Below are 20,456 nucleotides of genomic sequence, written 5' to 3'. Positions count from 1 at the left end.
GGGATAGGTGTATAAGATGGAAGGATGCATGGATACATTGAATACCTGTATTGGATTGACAGGAGAGACAGATACCATGTACAGGGATATTGGGGAGACAGGTGGATTGAATAAGTATCTGGGTTATCCCGTCATTAGAAAGTTGGAAGGAAAGAACCAAGGGTGGAAGGTGGGGCCTGCCCCTAACATGTAGAAGTGGAGGCTCACATGCTGGCTATCGAGGCGGTGGAGGATGCCTTCCTCCCCATCGTGGGGGAGGCATCAGTTCCCCTAGGAAGAGGGCATTGTGGGCAGACAGGTAGGTGCCCCTGTGGGGAGCTGTGGGCTGCCCCCCGCATCACCCACTGGCCTGCTGTCACAGACGTGGCAGTCTATTCAGCACCCTACAGAAAATGGCAGTTCCACAGAATCCACACACAGACACCTTTCCTGTGCAGGCAGTACAGGCACTACTAAGATGTAGTGTAGGCTGCCGCCAGCATCACCCACCTTCCTGCCTTTGCAGAAAGGGCGGGATGGACAGGACAGGAGAGGTTGTTGGGAAAGGTTAGATTGGTTCCATCCAGAGAGGGAGAGGTTGAAAGAGGGACCGTCCAGGAACTTGTCTGGGAGAGGAGGACAAAGGGTTACCAGCAGCATTGCGGAGCAGTACTGGGAAGACCAAAAGGTGGTGGCAGTGCCGTGGTAGTCCCTCGTGCCTAATAGCGGGGGCTGCAGACATGACCCACCTGCCTACCTTCCTGGAAAGGACAGGATGGACAGGACAGGAGAGGTCGTTGGGAAGGGTAGGAGTGGTAGCAGACAGGGAGAGGCTGAATGAGTGACCAGCAGCCCCGAGAACTGAGGGGGGCTAGAACATTTCCACAGAATCCACACCACTCAGAGACACCGCACCAGAGCAGGAAGTACAGGCACTACTAAGAAGTAGTGTAGCTGCCACCAGCATCATCCACCTTCCTGACTTTGTGGAAAGGATGGGAGTCGTGGCCGGGACCCATTCCCCCCTGCTCAGAGGGGACAGCAGGTGCCGATGGATAGGGGGCACTGTGCTATGCAACAGCTCCTGAGCTGCCCCTCGTGCCCCAAAGCAGCAGCAGCAGACAGCACCCACCTTCCTGCCTTCATGGAAAGGGTGAGAGTCATGGGTCCCATCCCCCCCTGCTCAGAGTGGACAGCAGGTGCCATGGATAGGGGCACCATGTGGTACAACCTGCCCCTCAGGCCAAAAAGCGGTGGCTGCAGACATGACCCACCTTCCCGCCTTCGAGGAAAGGGAGAGATGGGCAAGAGAAGTTGTTGGGAAGGGTCGTAGTGGTTCCATCCAGAGAGGGCAAGGTTGAAAGAGGGACTGGGAACTTGTCTGGGAGAGAATGCGATGGGCAGGGCAAGTCATGGGGAAGGGTTGTTTTGGCACCATCTAGAGAGGGAGAGGCTGAAAGAGGGACCGGAAACTTGTCAGGGAAATGAGGACAAAGGATTACCGGCCACATTAAAGAGCAGGACTGGGAAGACCCCTTCATTTGTGAGCCATGAACCGAGAAACTCACATAGCTTGACTCTGGACCTTGGAAGCAGCCCCGAGAACTGAGGGGAGCTAGAGCAGTATCCCACCACTCGCAAAAACCTGAGCTGAGCTGCTGCGGGACAGGTGATATCAGTAAGCACCTTGGGCCCCATTGCCAGGCAGCGGGCCAGAGATCTTGAGCACGCTGCAGAGTGGCTTGGCCTAGAACCACAGTAGACCAGGATGGCTCAGAGCCCAGCTAGGTCAAGGTCCACAGAGGGATATCCCAGCAGGTTGAGGTTGACCTTAATGAAGGTCAACATGTCCATCAGGTCCGGGTGCAGACCAGTGCGGCGGGGATGGAGGAGGTCTCCCAGGTGGAAGAACACCGACTTGCTTTGCACGCTGGTGGGAGGGCAGGACAGGATGTTGGTTGCCACGATGGACAGGTTCGGTCATATTGCAGATTTACTCACCCAATACTCCAAGGGGTTGGAATGGGGGGGTTCGGTGGGATCCCCAAGGTACTCTCGCACCATGGCCCCCACAGAATCCTCCACTGAGAGAGATGCACCCTCTGTGCTACAGGCAACCACACAGCCCACCGATGAGGGCCCGTTTGGGTCTCTCCTGGCGTAGCTCTCTTCCCACCTCCTCCCCCTCCTCCTTCTCCGCCACCTGCCCCTTGCCCCTGCCTGGTTCACTCTATCCTGCCTTCTTTGCCTGGAAACAGAGCACCGCTCTGCAGAGCTCCTTTTTCCAGCACTACATCTTGCCCCCTCCCCCCACAAGGCGATGTTTCCCTTGATACGGGGGGGGGGGGTCACAGAGGGAGGCCATTTGGTACGGCACCTCGTGGTGCAGAGGATGCAAGTACTCGGCCATGCATGGATGCATCCTCCTCACAAAGTTCCTGACCCTGGGGAGCAGCTCTTGCTCATGCTCAAGCTCCTTGTCCAGGAACTGGTCGAGCCCATGGATCAGGGGGATGACCTGACCCAGGCTGGCCTTGTACAAGCACAAGAGTTTGGTGGCTTCTTTAAAGGGTTTCAACAACCGGGACATCTTTTCAAGGACTCTCCATTCCATGGAGCTCAGGCTGAACTCCTCTCCCTTCCGCAGAATGTCCAGCGATGACAGGATGTCCTGCAATGGGCCCTTCTGCTCCACCAGACAACTTATGTCATAGTTGGAGTTCCAGTGTGTGGGCATGTCCTGATAGAGGTGGTGCTCAGGGTCCCCCCTCCCCTTGCCTCTGGAGCGGCTCGCGGGAAGAGTTGATGCTGCAGGAGAAGTTGGAAGCGATGTGGTGTCAGCTGTCCGGCAGGTTACGCATCCACAATATTTCGTCGTCCCAGCTGTCCCTTAGCTTCCTCCCTAACCCGAGAACATCCCTCATCACCACGCCCAGGAGGGATGCCTCTTTCAGGGCTGCCAACATGTTCCCGCTTCCCACATCCATCACCATGTAGCCATGAACAAACCCTCCCCCCCCCACAGCCATCCACTCCCTCAGTGCCTCCTTTATGGTGGTGGTGATGTTCTTCCCAGTATGAACATCATCCATCCCCCAGGCCTGGAGAAGAACTACCCTGTATCCTAGTGTCAAGAATGGCACCTGTTTTTGGGTTGCCAAAAGGGTCTCCTCAAAAATATTAAACTGTATACAAAATCCAATATTGTCTGCTTACTGCTAAATCACTCTTCTAACATCATATATGAATCACAACCACTAGCAAAAACTATTTTATCTATCACAATGAATACTTTAACCAATACACAGTCTACTTAAACCAATACACAGTCAATGAATAAAAAACTACATGTGGAATTGCATATGTACAAATCAATACAGAACAATCTCTCTCTGTCTATGTCCACAAGTTGTCCGTAATATGTTCTCAACTCCAAAGAATGTTCTAACTTGATAGTCAACATTCAAGATGTAGGGGAAGGTCCTCCTTTAGGTGGGGAAGAAGTGAAGAAAGTGCTGTTGTGCTGTGCAAATCCACGTTCTTTCATCCACAAGCTTGAGTGTGCAAAGGAATCCCCTTGCCTCCACAACAGCAGAAGTGTTCCAAGTTGCACTCTTTCCCCTGGAGAACAGTGTCCTCCTTGTTACTGTATTGTTCTGTATTGATTTGTACATATGCAATTCCACATGTAGTTCTTTATTCATTGACTGTGTTTTGGTTTAAGTAGACTGTGTATTGGTTAAAGTATTCATTGTGATAGATAAAATAGTTTTTTGCTAGTGGCTGTGATTCATATATGATGTTAGAAGAGTGATTTAGCAGTAAGCAGACACTATTGGATTTTGTATACAGTTTAATATTTTTGGGGAGACCCTTTTGGCAACGGTTTTCTACAGTCTTTCCCATAGCCTTTGTTTTTGCTACCTGTTTTTGGGTGCCAATTCTTGGCCTGGGGCAGCGGAGGTCCTCTGGTTGACACCAGTGGGTGGTGATGGCAAGGTAGCTGAGATGGCAGCCGCTCCAGAGGTCTGCCGTGAAGTGCACGGTACGGTGTTTGGCAGCTGACAGGTCCCTGAGCACCATGTCTCACACAGACTGGTAGAGGGCAGGCAGGACTCAACGGCCAACAGTGCCCATGACGGCATGGAGAACCATGGGGCGAAATGCTGAAGCAGCCTGCAGAAGCCCACGCCCTCTATGACGGATAGGGGGAATCCTTGTAGGGAAATTGTCTCTGCCACGATGCGAATGCCTACCTCCTGAGCCCTCAACCTCACCCTTTTCAGCCGCACTGTCCCCAACCCTGAGAAAACAATCTTCAAAAGAGCAGCCTGCCTGACCATTCCGTTCCCACCTGCAGCAGCCTCGGGGTAAGGCTCATTGCTTGGGGTGGATTCCGGTGACCCTCCCACTGATCCCTGGTCAGAAGAGCTAGGAGTCCTCTTTCTCCCCCTGCCAGATGTTTCGCTGTCCGAGGATGGAGACCACAGGCTCGGGTGGTGCGTCTTCAGATGCCTACTCAGGACCATCAATAACAGGTGCTTCGGGTCATTGCCCCTGCGCACCAGGCCATCACAGGCACGGCACTGCACCACAAGCGGGTCATTCAGAAGGGCCCGAAAGTGCCTCCATATGGAGAGCTTGAAACATAGCCCAGTAATTGTTCCAGGGAAAGGAGGGCAAAGGGTTTCAGGCCACACTGCAGAGCTGGCACTAGAAGACGGAGTGAGGGGTGGACTGCAGGCAGGGACAGCACTGAGATTTTGGGATGGGGATGGGATGGGTGTTTCATCGAAACCCAACCATTCCTCCACGGATCCCTGCCCCCCCTCCTCCTCAAAAAGTTTAAGGAGATCCTCTTCCTCTGGTGGCAAGAGCTCTTCAGTCTCCTCCACAGCACCCACAGCTGAATCTTGGGGAGCAAGAGGTTCTGCTGCCCCCGAGCCCTGCCTAGTACTGCTTCCTGCGTGGCAACTGGAACAAACTTTGCCCTTCCCCCCACGACCACCCTTGGCCCTTGCCCAAAGCCTCATTGTGTCAGCAAACAAGAATTAAGGAGGAACGGGAAGGAGAGAACACTGTGAGCCCTCAGCCGAGGTGCCCACTGAGCTTGGCCTCAGGGCCTGGCAGCAGCCCTGGAACCAGAGGAAGTAGGTAGAGCCCTAGCCTGGCACTCCCTGAAACCCAACCAGATCAGGCACTGATAGTAATCAGTGTGAGCCCTCAGCCGAGGTGCCCACTGAGCTTGGCCCCAGAGCCAGGCAGCAGCCCTGGAACCAGAGGGAGGGGGTAGAGACGTAGCCCAGCACTCCCAGATACCTGACCAGATCAGGCACTGATAGTAATCAGAGTGAGCCCTCAGCCATGGGCCAAGCTTAGATGCCTACTGAGCCTTCAGCCGAGGGCCAAGCTCAGATGCCCACAGAGCTTGGCCCCAGGGCCTGGCAGGCAGCCCTGGAACAAGAGGAGATAAATCCCTATCCCACCACACAGACACAAAATTCAAACTCCAATGTACTCTCCCTGTCTCTCTCCCAAAATGCTAGCAACAGCTCTCTCCCATTCCACTGTTTGCTAAAACTGAAAGCCATAGCTTGGAGCATGCTTCCTTTTATAACCAGAGGTCCCATAGAGAAAAGCAGGCGGTCTGTGGTCAGCAAAACTGCCTAACAGGGTTTGCATGGATGAGATTGGAGTGCCCATGGCTACAGAACACCCCCCTCCTCCCTCCCTCCCCCCTGGTTCTGCTCTCATGTAACCAATTTGGAGCTCCACACTTAGAAGGAAGACCCGCCTATCAAGCTAAATTGGGCTTTGATTGGGGTTTCCAGGGCAACAGAAGGAGTGCAGACAGAGTTCAGGCAGTCCCTGCCTCCGTTGCCAAGGGAATTTATTCAAGGTGCCTGACTGTCTGGCTTCATGAACAGCAGATGAACGCAACGAACGAAGCTTGTGATGACCACTTGTTTGTTTACAATGGCACCTCACGAACGGCTTGTTCGCGAACAGTCGCTTTGGCTGTTTGTGGGGGTTTTTCGTTTGTATTGCTGTTCATGCCCACCTCTAGTTATTAAGCAAAGGGAGAAAAAATAAAAATACAGCAGAAAGAAACTTGAGCTTTCCCTTAAGATTTCACAATCGCATAAACTTAGCTGCATTTCTTGAGGAGCATGGGGAAAGATAATAACAAATGCTTCTGAACGCTGCACTGAAAGGAAATGGTTCAGAGAGATGAGCTAGAAAGGAACAGGGACTGTAGACTATACTATTGTGTACTCTGTGTTGCTATAAGTATGCTCCTATGGGATAGTTCCACACTGTTTTATGCTTTGTTTCTACCAAGGTACAGTGTTGATTCACTGATGATTCAGAGAATTATATTTCCTATTTTTATACTTTTATTGTACTTTTTGTTGCATATATATTCCTTGAATTCCTGTTAATGTATGTTTAATGTTGCTGACCTTTGGCCGTAATAAATGATTGATTTGTTTCAGTGCTTTTCTCCCCCCCTTCAGCTCTGTATTAGATTTCTGCTTGTTCTCAAATTTCTGCTATCCTTACCCTACTGTGTAGTACTTGAATGTCCCCAGCCAATGTTCATATTGACTTATTCTATGTAATCCACCTTGAGTCTCAGTGAAAAAGGCAGACTATAAATAACATAAATTAATAAATAAATATACAGAATCAATTCCTGTTCTGAGGATCCACCAACAGCCCTAACATGTTGAGGGATTCAAGGTCCCGTGTCACCTTTTTATTGGACTTTGATGAGCATCCCCTCCCCAGACAGCTCTCTGCCCTTACCGTGCCACTCACAAAGAACCTGTACACCATGTGGGTGATGAAGTAAGACCAGAAGACATGCAGAACTTGGAGGACCATCAGAAGGGCATTCATGAAGTAGTAGCCAAAGAAGGGTTCGTAGAGTTCCATGGAGTAATAGTACGTGTTGTAGAGCACTCTGGGAGGCAAAGAAGGAGTGAATCATGAGACAATTAGGAGACTTTTCAACATCTTGCTTTTAGATCATCAGCTCTTCCTTTTCCCATACATTATACTCTCTAATTACTGGTATGCCAAAGGTCTGTAATGGTGTCCCTTCTGGGTGACCTCCCCAGCTGAATCTCCCCCAAGGTTGGCTCTCCAAGTAACCTAGCTTTGTTCCTAAAGTGCAACCAACACATTAGGAACCCTCAGTTGTCTCCATTTTTAAAATCATGGAATTTACCACTATAGGATCAGTTTCTTCAGTTGACTGGCACCTCCCACCTCACACATTCTCAATGCTCTTTTGTTCGTAGAAAAAATACTACAGGAAATTAATCTCAAATGTGACTCGAGGTACAAAGGTATCATGATTCCTTCACTGCATTATTTGACCCATGAGCACATCGGTAAAACAACACACATAAAAACAATCTCAAATGTCATCATATTCGCTCTTTTGCCGTGTTTCAACTTTCAACTATGGGCACATGCAAATAAGTAATGCAGAGGGGAAAAGATACACATGAATTGGAAGTGTAGTACATTAGCTCTTAAAATTGGACACTCACACTATATATATGTCTATGGTAGGGCTAATTACAAATGTCTACCCCATCATGTCTAGCTGTGCCACAACGGCTCATAACCATGGACTGTTCTCTCTGCTTCCATTAATCTGTCTGGAACCCACCTAAAGTAGCAGCTATAATCAGACAGACTGGAAAGTTGCAGAAGGAGCTCAAATATTTGACCCAGAACTGAAACTTACTTGTGAGGGAAAATCACCAAGCGGCTGAAGAGGAAAATGGTGGAGAATGTAAGGAAGAGAGCATCACAAGTCCAGCGCCATTTCACGTAGTTAAAGATCTTGGTGGGCTGAAGATCGGGGACACAAAAAGCACATACATCAGGAGGGTTCTGTCTAGCAGTGAAGGATACATCGAACACAGTCAAGTTTTAAATTGCTGTCAATGATTAAGAGAATTCCAGAAAGGGATACCATGTTAGTCTACTATATCAAAATAAAATGGTTGTCCAGTGGTTCCTGAAAGACTATCAACATTTATGCCACCAGGAGGCTTTGAGAGTCAAATTCCCGTCTTCAGATGCTATGCAGAGGAAATCGTATTTGACTTTTTTAAAGAGGAAGTTACAGAAAGGGAGTGGGGGAGAGGGAAGAGTTGGGGTCAGAGAAGGACTAGATTAAAGGATATTGGGAAATCTTTCTCAGGAGAAACATATATGCATGAAAAAATGGTTTGGCTCTTTTTCACTCAACATTCTCTGTCTCTTGCACTTTTATCCCACTCTTTATCCAAGAGACTCAGAGCAGTGTACATGGTTCTTAGTTTTATCCTCACAACTGCCCTGTAAGGAAGATTAGAGCAAGAGAGGCTGACCAAATGTCTCCAAGTAAGCCTCGTGACAAGAGCCGGGATTTGAACCCAGATCTCACTGGTGTCATATTGAGGCTGTATATGACACTGGGTATACTGACAGTTGCTAATCAAACATTTCCAGGAGGTTCGCAAGCAAAGTGTGCTGGGGATAGGCCCCTCCCCTGCTTTTCATCTACATTATCTAGACTATTTAACTGCATATGACGATAGCAACTGGAATATCTGAGGTTTAATTAAGCCTCAAAAGACAACTGCAGTGTGTGTGTGAGAGACAGAGACAGACAGAGACTAATTTGTGTATCTCTGTCTGTTTCTCACACACACACATGTTGGGGTCTTGTAAGATAGCAAAAATCTTTTGGAAACATATACAATTATTAACACAGAAGATTTTAAAGATGAAACTGCAATTCAAACCAGAGAGATTTTTATTGTGAATGATGGACTCTCAATTGGAGAAAAGTGCTAGCACTCTCTTTCTGTATATGATTACAGAAGCAAGACTACTATATGCTGCTGAAAATCCATCAAAACTTGCTTGCTTTGTCTCGCCTCCTTGTGGAGATATTTACAATAAATTTAAGTATCTTACAAATTCAGTCACCTTGAGCAGCTCTTCAGAAAAGTTGTGTGTGGGGGTAGGAGATAAACTTCTTTCAAATTTGATGAAAATGCTGAGTTCTTCACTAAACTTATAACTCCTATTCTGCCCATTTTTGGCCAAGGCGAACTAACATTCAACTCTTTCTTATCAGTTCGTTTCCCACTGAAAATCACACACACACCCAGTTTACACTCCCGTACATTGCAAAAAACTTACCAACACTCCTATTTTTCTCTGTGGGCCAAAACATCTCAAGGGCCCCAAATTCCACAGTGGAGAAGAAGGCACATTCTTTTTTTACTTCATTTATAAAAAGCCTTTCTCCCCAAGAGAGACCTGAAGGGGTTAACATCATTATTCTCTCCTTTGTTTAATCTTTATTAATTGGTGGAACTCCCTGCTGTAAGAGATAGTGTTCAAATGGCTTTATGAGGGGACTGGACAAATTCATGGAGGAGAGATCTACCAGTGACTATTAGCCATGATGTCTCAATGGACCTTCCATATTTAGGAGCAGTATATCTCTGCATGTCAGTTGCTTGGAACAGCTGACAACAGGGGGAGTCTTGGGCCTCTGTGCCCCTGTCTAAGGATCTTCTGGTACATCTGGCTGGCCCCTAAAGTTGCCAACCAGAGGGAAGAAACTGGGGGGGAGCAGAGATTCACCAAAATAACATCCCATGATGCCATTTCCAGCTGCATAACTGGAAGTGACATTACCATATCATAGGATGTTCTAGGATTCCCCCAAACTAGAGTTTCAGGAATTCCTAGAGCAAGACACATCACAGGGATGCAACTTCTGGTTACACATTTGGAAATACCATTGTGAGATGCCATTCTGGCCCTTCCATTCCCCACCCCCCGCCACCACTTACTGGAGGGCAGGCAATGGAGGGCTGGCGCAGGAATTCCCTCACTCTCAGCAGGCTCTTGGAAACCACATTGGCCACCAAGGGAAATAGGATGCTAGACTAGATTGACCCTACACCCCATCCTGCAGGCCTGTACCTATGTTCCCCCTGCATGTAGTCTTGACAGCATCAAGTTTTCTAAAAGAGGTTCTAATCCCAGGTGAGATAACTGAAATGAAGTCCTTTTATGTGCAACTGTATCTCCTTACTGTTCTCACTTATTACACTTGCTTGTATGCTAAAAGGATGTAAACTCCCAGAAACACTCACACCTTCTGCTCTAGGCAAGCACATTTCTCGGTAAAGACAGGGGGACCCAGGATGCCTTCCCTTTCATGGTGGTAGTGAGCCTGACTCACCTCCAGGAAACAGTCAGAAGCATCATGAATGACCATGACCAGGGTGCCGATGCGGAGATAATTGGCGCAGTACGAGAAGCTGATGAGGAAGATGGTGGTGACATGGTGGACAATTTGTTCTTTAAAGTCCTGTAGCAGAGCGAGAAGAGATAGCTGAGGATCCAAAGAGGACAAAGGTGATCCCGGCACAGTGCAAAAGGAGAATAAAGCAACAGCATTTGTATTTTGCTTTACGAGGGTACCGAAGGGGTAAGAGGACCCTGTCATTAGTGATGGCACAGGCACTAGTCAATAGCTACCTGTAGCCCATGAACATCTCACAATCACAGCGAGCTTCATATACATCCCCAGATACTGTGGCTTGAGTACCTAATAGGAAAATGCAAAATTCATGCAATGAGAGCACTTACCTAAGGGGAGGCCATTGAATCACACTGTGGCATTTGAGTAATGGTCTCACAAACAAGCCATGTGTAAAAACCTGACTCCATCAAGCCTCACAAAACTACTTTTAATTCCCACTTGTTTTATGGAGAAACTTAAAACACATCTGCTGGATAGTCCTGTTGAAATGATATCTAGGGCAAAACTTGCTGAAGTGTGGCTGGGTCTTACCCATTTCCTGTAATACATTCTGCAACCATAACTGAGAACACCTCCTTCTCACCATTTATCCATTGTGAGTTGACTGTAGTCCGCTGAAAAGAGACTGGCTTGTCTTTTGCTTGTTGCTTGGCCAGACTCATGCTAAGGCCAATCTGTATGGTTAGGTCTCAAAGGAGAATTCTAGGAAGCTTGAAGAAACTCCATGTAAAACAGTTCCCGGAGAGATAAGCCTTGCAGAACACTGGTGCAAGTGAGATCATGGGAGTATGAAGGCCGGGGGCCAGAGAGGGAGGTTCCTCCCCAGAATTCTATCTCGTTAAGTTACCAGGAGTAACTTGGTTTGGATAATTGCTCTGATGGGTGGCATGACCCAACCACAGGCCATGTTCACGTGTCTTTGGAACCTGAGTCACCCCATGTTGCAGTCTGATCTGGGATTCAAACGGAGTAGCTAGTATGGCTTTTTGATCCTGGACCTTTAATTTGAGAGGTTATTGACCTTTGTCCATCTCATTCTGGGACTAGACTTGAAAGCCTGGCGTTTTGTTTTATTTGGATTTTGCAACTTGACCTTACAAGGTAACATTCAGTTTATTGGGGAGAGGATCCTGCTAAGCAACTGAGGGATTTTAATTAAGTTGTCTTTATTGTTTTACTTATCCTGTCTTTTTCTAAATTTTCTACATATGCCATCTTTTACACAATTTTTAATAATGTTTAATAATCTTTATACTTGTGTGATGTTACTGGGTTTGGGGCTTCAGTCTGAATCCAGCACCATGACCTATTGACACAGATCCCAGAACTCTTGTAGTGGAACTCAGCATGCAAGTGGCCTAACTTGCAGGGCTAACTTCTTGATTAACTCTTGGGGAGAATAAACCAACACCCTTAGCCAAATGTTTATTTCTCCACTTCACTACTGATCTGAGAAACTACTCAAAGCATTTAAACTTGGTGATCGTAGAAGTAAAGGTTTATTTAGCAAGAAGTTTGATGCAGTTAATTTTTGGTAACTGAATGCATACAGGAAAGCATCAGCACAAGTATTTTATACCTTTCAATCAACACAGAAAAAATAGTATACAGTTCATAAGATCTCATACAGTTCTGTAAACCAACAGCCAGTTCTTACAAACAATCAAGTCATGGCACATGCTCTTCGGAACATGGTGGATTGACAGATCATAGCCAGCAATTAAACGAACACAGAAAGAAAAACATACCTGGATGGCACCATTAATTTTATAACTGGAAGAGAATGCCCCAAGGGAAGTAAACTCGCTGTGCATTTCTTATAGCCTCCATATTATAATAATAATTGCAGGCACAGAAATGCAAAACATAGGGTATAAGAATGGAAGATTTGTATTCACTTACCACAAAGCTTCCTTTCTCAGTGGTCCAAGAGTGGAGCAGTCCACACTTTTGTGATATAGCTCCTCCTCTCCAAAGGCATGGTCAGTCTCCTGATTTTGATCCCGAAATGGAGGAACTTGTCCCTGGAATTACCAATCTGTTCCCAAGCTCTGACTCCCCATCATGATACCAAGATAGAAAAATAACTCCCCTTAATTTTTTTAAATACATAGAAAGGTCCACCCCTTAAATCCAGTGGGAGGAAGACTGGTGTTCTAACTCTTCATCCAATCCTGAAAGCCATCCCCCCAAGAAACTCGGGTGGGTCGGACTGCCCCACTCTTGGACCATCAAGAAAGCAAGTTTCACAGTAAGTGAATACAAATCTTCCATTCTCCAGTGGACCTAGGAGTGAGGCAGTTTGTACTTTAGGGACATACAAGAGCAGTGTGCCCCAGGATGGGTAGATGGTGTGTTGTGGTACCCTCCTGCTGAAGGCTGTCTCTGAAGAGGACAACTTATCCATTCTATATTGAGAATATACTTATTTCCATGTGGCCACCTTATCAATTGTTTCTAATGACTAAAGGATTTATAGGCTGCCTATGTTGCTGCTTCCCTTAATGAGTGCACCCTGACATCTATGGGCATCTCCAGACCTCTGGTTTGATATGCCAGAATTATGCACCCTCAGCTTTACCTACTTAGCCAAGAAAAGGACACTCTCTGTCCCAAGGAGGACCTCTTGCAAACACACAACTAGTGTCCCAAACTTGTAAAAAAAAACTGTTTAGTCCTGCCCAAGAGGAATCTCATGTCTCTATGTATATCAAGGTAGTGAGATTCCTTTTTTTCCCCTTCCTGTGCTTTTGATTAGGTTAGAGGGAGGGAAGTACCACCTCTTCTGTCCTATGAAAATGTGGAGTTCACCTTTGGAAGAAAGTTGGTTCTGTTCATAACTTGCTCTACCATCTTGAAGGAAAGAACATGGCTCTCTATCTACTGCAAGTGTCTGCCATTCTGACACATGTCTAGCTGATTTTATTCCCATCTAAAAGATGGCTTTAAAGGTCAATTCCTTTAGGGAACATGAGGTCATAGGCTCAACGTGTCTTTTGGATAATGCTCTCAATACCAGATTAAGATTTCATGTGGGAAAAATCAGCAGATCTTTGGAAGATTTGACAACGAGGTTCCCTTTTAGAATCTATTGCCATGAGGATGGTTCTCTTTTAGAATCTATTGCCACGAGGGTGATGTATAAGGGAACGTCCTTTCCTAGAACCCCTAATTGTTGAGATGGTCGCTACCTGTAGTCTAAGGGTGCTAGTGTTAAGACTTTTCTCCAACCCTTCTTGAAGGAAGGATAGTAACTCCCTAATTAGCCCCAAAAGGTAACATGTCTCTATCCATGTACTCTTCTAGGAACTTGGCAGGAATTTTTATAGACTCCATGGAACTCTTCCTGGAGGCTAATATAGTACCAATTATGTATTCTGCTTAGTCCAACTCTTGCCGATTCCAGATGGCCTGAAATTGCGGTTTTTATGCGGAAATAATCGCTTACCGGCCATGTGTTCACTTTCATCTCCATCCGCTTTGTCTCGCAGCGTGCCGTGCCGTCCCGCTTCTGGATGTTCGCACGGCCAACTGAGGTACCCGGGATTGGTTGTTTCCTCCCCGTCACAGTTGACGTTGGGGGCCTTCATTGGTTCGCATTTCATTTAAAAAAAAAAAAAATTTTTACGTGTTTTGCGCAAATGCGCAAACGCGCAGGTATGCAAATATGCAGCGTCGACTTTTGTGCACTTTTGTGCATTTGTGCACATTTGCACAGTTCGATGTGCGCAAACGTGCGACTGCGCAAATGGCGCCCGTTTTTTAAAAAAAAAATTAAGGGAATATTGTTGCCGGCCAGCCGGCAAAGGAAGGAGGGAAAGGGGAGGGCCTCTCCGCGGCGACGAAGCGTCCAGAAGTGTGCAAACCTGCAATACCGCGTTCACACCGTCCGCTTATAGAGCGCAACTGAGCGCCATGGACCGCAGGTAAGCCGGGATGGGAAATTGCAGGTTTTTACGAGTGAGGTCGCTGAAAAAGCGAAAGCACTCGCTCTATTTGTGCCCATCTGGAATCGGCCTCTATTAGTTGTTTGTGTTCAAACTCCATGCTGTGAGGCTTGTCAGAGCTGTTTGAGGGTGTAGTATTGTTCCCTGCATCAATTGGCCTTCTTTCAGTGGAGGTGCCAGGGATCCATGCTTGAAAGATTCTTCAGGTTTTGAGACCATGTCTTTCTGGACCTGAAGGCTGCTATTGGTTTCACTTCTGCACTTTAATGTGTGATCTTCTGAAAAACTCTGTGCAATAGCTGTATTGTGGAAAGTGTACAGGAAAGCTTGCCGCTCACAGCATCTATCCCTATGGTTTGAGGGTTTCTTCTTCTTGCGCCTTGCTGAAAATTGTGGCAGACCAGTTGGGAAATCTCTCTGGATAGCATCCATTCTGCTTGGTCCATCACTCTCTGGCTTAGCTAGTCCGCCTGAGAATTGTCCTGGTTTGCTACATGTACTTCTTTCAGAGATTCGAGATAATCTCTTCTCTGTATAAACATATAGTGACCTGTGGGAAGATCCTAAGATTCCACCAGACCCTGTCTGATGGTTCCAAAGGGTTACGCTGTTGATCATTTCTCCTTTAGCCAGATGCCCTATACCATTCTTCCTTGGGGCCTTTTCTCTTTCACTGGCGTGTTGAGAGGCCCAGGAGGGGTCCAAGGCCTGTGAGTCTGACACCACTAGCAGCTGCAGATTTTCACTCTCTAAGGCCTGGGAAGTGGCTGGAGCCTGCTGTTACTGACATTCCCGCACATAGAAATTTTCCCACCAAAAGGAAAAAAGAAAGTGAAAGCTCAACTCATAAGTCCAAGCTGAAAGGAAAGAGAAATAAAGGAGGGCTCCCTTTTATTTGGGGTGAGTTGGCTCTGAAGCTTCTGCTATTCTTTTCTCCTCCCTCCTTCTTTTCGCGGCCCCCATTTCCCGCTGGGTCAATCTTACCGCGGTTCAGTCGGGGCTGCCGGGATCGGAGCAGCTCCTCTTCTGCTGCTGGAGTCTGCCCCTTGCAAGCCTGAGGGAGTTCCCAATAATAACGGTCTCCATGACAGGCTACCATGGACTCAAACACTGCACCCTCTGGCCATCTGAGGGGAGTTCCTCTCAGCCTGAAAGTGGGGAACCTTGGTGGAGTTTTGTGGTTGTGGCCGTGGAACCTAGGAGAACCTAGAGACTTCTGACTCTAACACTTGTCGTCACTCTAAGTGAAACAGAGATGGTGTAGGGCGGTAGGGTTTTTCCTTCCCATGTGAGCTCCGCACTGCCCGTGGCATTGGCCATCCTGAGTACTGGGATTACAGGTGCGTGCCATCACGCCCAGCTCATCTCTGGCAGTTTATTCTTCATCAGGATCGCTGCACTCTGCACAGCGTTGCAGAAGATGTCCTGCTTGGATGGCAGGGCCAGAAGGACTAGCTATTCCAAGGACCAGCCCCTCCCCTCTGGGATCAAAATCAGCTGACTGAACCTGCCTTTGGAGAGGAGGAGCTATATCCCAAAAGTATGGACTGCCCCACTCCTAGGACCACTGGGGAAAGATTTTCTCACAGGCTTTGAGCCCAGATCAATGAGTTTTAATTGGAGGACACAAAATTCACTAACATTAGCTTATTTGAGAACTTTTCATAATAAACCTTTTCCGCTTCTAAGACCACCAAGTTTGAAGCCTTGATTTATTATTCCAACAAGGAAAGAAGGGAGACCTTGTAACTGACAACAGAGGTGATAAAAGTTTCCCTAACACTTTCCCACTCTGTGTTACCGGTACATAAAGGAGCACTGATTTATTTATTTTTTAAAAAACTATCGGTGCTCTTGCGCACAAGTGCACCAAAACATTTTTCTATGTGGTGTTTTACTCATGTGCATACATGCATTTGTAACACACTTTAAAATGCCATTAATATGGTGGGTTTTGATGACGCACCTATCTGTCCCTGCACACTGTTAGGGAAAGCACTTTACCAGCCTTGATGCAACCATAGCATTGTCAGCATCTGTGCATATTTTATTGATTTAAGTATTAACATCCCACCTTTCCTCATAGCTATAGTCAGTTAGCAAATCATAATTTAACATACACAGAACACAATTTTTAAAAACCCTAAAAATGCCCACAATCTACAAATGCCGTTTTAAAACCCTAGCAAATGAAAGGGCCTTGCAGAGCCTGAATACACCACCTCCACAGGGAACCCATTCTATAGGGTGGGGAGCTGGGATAGAAAAGGCACCAGCTCCAATGGATGCCAGGTGAGCTACCTTACGTGGGGAACACCCAGAGGTGGCAGCCTGAAGATGATCGTTGGCACATGAGGACATACAGGAAGAGACTTTAGAGAAGTGAGTCTTGGACCTTGAAGGGTGTGATAAACAGGAGGTTATCTGGCAACTAGTTATCAACAGCCAATCTCCTGCCAAGGTCTGGGCAGATTTGGAGGCCTTGATAACTTCCAAAGGGATTTCAAGGAGTGGAGAGATTTGTTAAGTGAGGGACAGTGTTGACCAAGAAGGGTTAGTTTTTACCTCAGATACGGTAGACCATAGATTAGAGAAGTCAGAAAAATAGCAACCCTGAGGAACAATGGGAGCTTGGGGACTTGGTTGCCAATGAGTGGATCCAGGTGAATGTTCACTTGCCATTTTGAGAAAAAGGCAATACTGAGTGACAAACCTTGAGGGTTCATATTGCACTTTCTTTCACTGAGACAGAGAAGACTAGTGTGTGATTATTTAAGAATACTGATGTCGGTCAAATTGTGGCGAAACGGGGCTTTTCCTCCCACTGGTAGACCCCCCCTGCCTACCCTCCCTTTTCGCCTCTGGCCAGGCATCTGAAGGGGCTGTCTGCCTTTCCTGTCTCTGGGTAGTTGTTGCCACCACTGTCCCTGTATGGGGTCCTGGTTAGGTGGGACAGCCTCCTAACCTCCCTCCTCTGCTAGTGGGCCCAAGTGGTTGGGGGATTATGTGGAACAGAAGAGCTTTCTTCCTTCATAAATTCCAAAACTCATTTATTTAATTTCTAACTATACACAGGCAAATATACAGTGAATGGAAGGAATAATAAAACAGAAACAGAAACCCCTACTCTCTCTCCCTCATGCCCTAATTGGATGTTGTATGGGCAGGCACAATACTTGGGTACCTGGGGTTACACTAGATCTACCTCTCCCCTCAGAGCCATCTCTCCCTCAACTCGCCAGCCACCAACTGTCAACTTCCAACTCCCCTCCACCAACTGACTCGCTCTCCCTCCAATCACATTCTACTCCAGAAATGGCCCCTCCCCTCTGCAGCCCATAGAAAGTTAACTCCACAAACAGAATGGCATTTCTCCACAAAATAGAAAACGGATGCTAAGCGTGAAGGACAAAAATCAACCGTATCTCCCACCATTTATAAATACTAACCTGAATGGTTGTCTCGCCTGTGCCGTTATATCATTTTAAAGTATTAAAGTCTGAACTTCCTTTCCATTTATAAAATACTAACCTGAATGGTTGCCTTGGCTGTTCCAATATCATTTTAAAGTATTAAAGTCTGAACTTTCTTTCAGCAAGCTAACTGCCCCTTCTTCCAAAAGAGAAAATGAAAACCATCTTTTTGCATTCAAGTTCAGCCTTCTGTGAATTTAGGAACAGATAGGGAGCCAATGCAGCTGTTTTAAAATGGGAGAGAGGTATGTTCCAATCCAGCTAGCCTCTAACAATAATCAAGCGGCAGCATTCTGAAACAGTTAAGAGTTTCCAGTTTGTCTTCAAGGGCAGCCCAACACAGACTACATTATAGCAATCAAAATGCAAGTAAAAAAACTCATGGATTTGGGCCAGGTTGTCTGAGTCTAAGAAATGAAAGAGTTGGCAAACTAAATGCCTCTGATAGAAAGCACTCTTGGCCACAGCACCAACCTGCATCAATAAGCACACCCAGGATCTTACTAGCTCTGCAAATGCCAACTCCATCTAGTATAAATGGGTCTGTCCCCTCCAACACATCAGCCTTCCTCCCTGGCATTACCTCTGTCTTGTCTGAAGACACCTTTTTAAAAAAAAATTTGGTGTTCTCTCAGTGATTTCTTATTCCTGGCTAGTTCTTTAATTGCTTTTTTTGTTTTGTGTGTGTATTTTAGCTTTGGTTTTAATTGTTTTAAGGATGTGTTTTTATTTGTCAATTGTTTGAAGACATGTTATTATTATGTATGATTTTAATCTGTTCACTGCCTTGTGTGGCCCTGATAAGGGCAGAAAGATGGGGTATAAATTTTGTAAATAAGTAAACTGAAAATGGTGAGCAAACTCCGTAAATTCATAAATAACAAAACTGTAATATTCCTAATGCATTTGTTCCATTATAGAAACAAGAATAGAAAGATTTGAAATTCCATAATCTGTGGAGACATTCAAGGAAGTGCTCAAACCCGTCTGTTCGTGCAGCAGTTCAAAAAAATAAAGTTGCTCTTCCATTCAGGAAAAAAATGTCCTGCATATAGAAAACCAGCATTTTAGGGGGAAGCTAGGCTAGAATCCTTTCCTTGACACACTAGTTTTCCATATGCAGGGATTTGTTAAAAGTCATTCCGCCTGGACACAGGTAGAACACTATCACAGCAGAGACCCCAACGTTCTCAAGCAGCTGCTGAGAGAGCAACCTTCTGTTTTGCACGTATTGACACCCAAAATATATCTGCATTTAAATCTGAATCTTGATTGACGCTTTTCAATGCAAGATTATAATTCCTTGCAATGACCCAGGAGGGGACCCAGTGAGCAGGCTGTTAAGGATGGAGAAGCAGTTAAGGACGGGCATTCTTTAGACACAATTTGATACTCCCCACTCACCTTCCTCTTCACATCAAAAGGGAGAGTAATGACCAGGGAGCAGTAGAAGGAAAGTTCCAACATGTAGTAGGCAAAGATGGAAGTCATGAGCGGCTGGAAAAGAAGCAAAGACGTGTCAAGGGAGGGAGAGTCTGGGTTATCCTATCAACCCCCTTCCTGAGGCTCAGGTTGCCTTCTATGCTTCTGCATTTTTGCAAGAAGGAATCCAGTCGCTGTGACTTCTCCCAAGGCAGTGATAGGGAAACCTGGATGGACCCACAAAACTATTGCCCAATCACCCTCCTGTCAGGACCTACTCACTATGCATCCACCCTCAATAATCAAGATCTTTGAGTTTTAATGTATGCTGATGACACTGCGTGGCTGCCTCGTACATTGATTGAAATGCATGTTGGCTAGTTTTAGCTCCTACTGTGCTGATGAAGGCTTAATTATAAATGCTGAGAACTCCAAAGTAGTCGTCTTTGCAAGAGGATGCCAAGCTAAGAAAAAGGACTTGAGGTTGGCAAATACCAACACTGAACAAGTAACAACATTTAGATATTTAGGAATTACATTCTCCCAAGACCTATCGTGGAAAAATCAGTTCCAATCTATCTCCTGTAAGATAACACCATATTTTAATGCCTTGACATGTTTTTTTTCCACACAGGACAGAAATATCACCCTGCAGCTAAAAGGACTTTTTGAGGTAAACTTAACCAAATGATACTTCATGGTGCTGGGGTGTGGGTCGAAGATATATCTGAGACTATTGATTCCTTCTTATTACAATTATTGAGAAAAATAACCAGGTTACCGAAGTGTGAATCAAGTATAGCTATCCACCAAGAATTTGCAATCTCTTCATTAGAATCAGTAGCTTGGCTGGATGCATTTAGATTTAAAATTAAAATCCTTTTAACTACAGATCTAAACTCCTTCTCAGATTGAGACGATCTCTTCTAGAGTAAATGGAAAGAGAGGAGGGGAAACCTTGTTGAATTTCAGCCTCTTATGGGCAGACTGTTAGTGGCACAAGAAATATCCCCCATCCCTGACACAGAAATGCCATACCACCAGTGCCAAAGATTAAACATCAGCGGGGGCTTAAGGGAGGCACTCAAACACCAAAGTCCCTCTTAAACTGTCTTAAATTATTGGTGAAATACCAGCAAGAAAGGGTGCCAGATGCAGATCTCTTGGGAGGCCATTAAGAGCCACGGCAGATGCAGCAGCCCATTTCTTGCAACTACTTTGGAATAGCATCAGTGTCTGAACTGTGTTGCATATAGTGGAGCATCTGGATAAACATAATGA

At 46.2% G+C, this 20,456-nt stretch overlaps 1 protein-coding gene across 1 annotated transcript in view; it reads right to left on the bottom strand.

Moving 5' to 3' along the window:
* LOC129329998 (ceramide synthase 4-like) overlaps window positions 1–20,456 on the bottom strand; it is a 128,431-nt gene that overhangs the window by 8,685 nt on the left and 99,290 nt on the right. Inside the window, exons 7-10 of the mRNA XM_054979813.1 lie at window positions 19,158–19,250; window positions 10,250–10,378; window positions 7,742–7,848; window positions 6,790–6,946 (exon numbers count right to left, since the gene is read on the bottom strand). Of these exons, the coding sequence (XP_054835788.1) occupies window positions 6,790–6,946; window positions 7,742–7,848; window positions 10,250–10,378; window positions 19,158–19,250 (486 nt within the window). The remainder of the gene's footprint in view (window positions 1–6,789; window positions 6,947–7,741; window positions 7,849–10,249; window positions 10,379–19,157; window positions 19,251–20,456) is intronic.

This window comes from Eublepharis macularius, chromosome 5, assembly GCF_028583425.1.
Source record: "Eublepharis macularius isolate TG4126 chromosome 5, MPM_Emac_v1.0, whole genome shotgun sequence".
Classification (NCBI taxonomy): Eukaryota; Metazoa; Chordata; class Lepidosauria; order Squamata; family Eublepharidae; genus Eublepharis; species Eublepharis macularius.
This window is presented reverse-complemented; position numbering and strand designations above follow the sequence as displayed.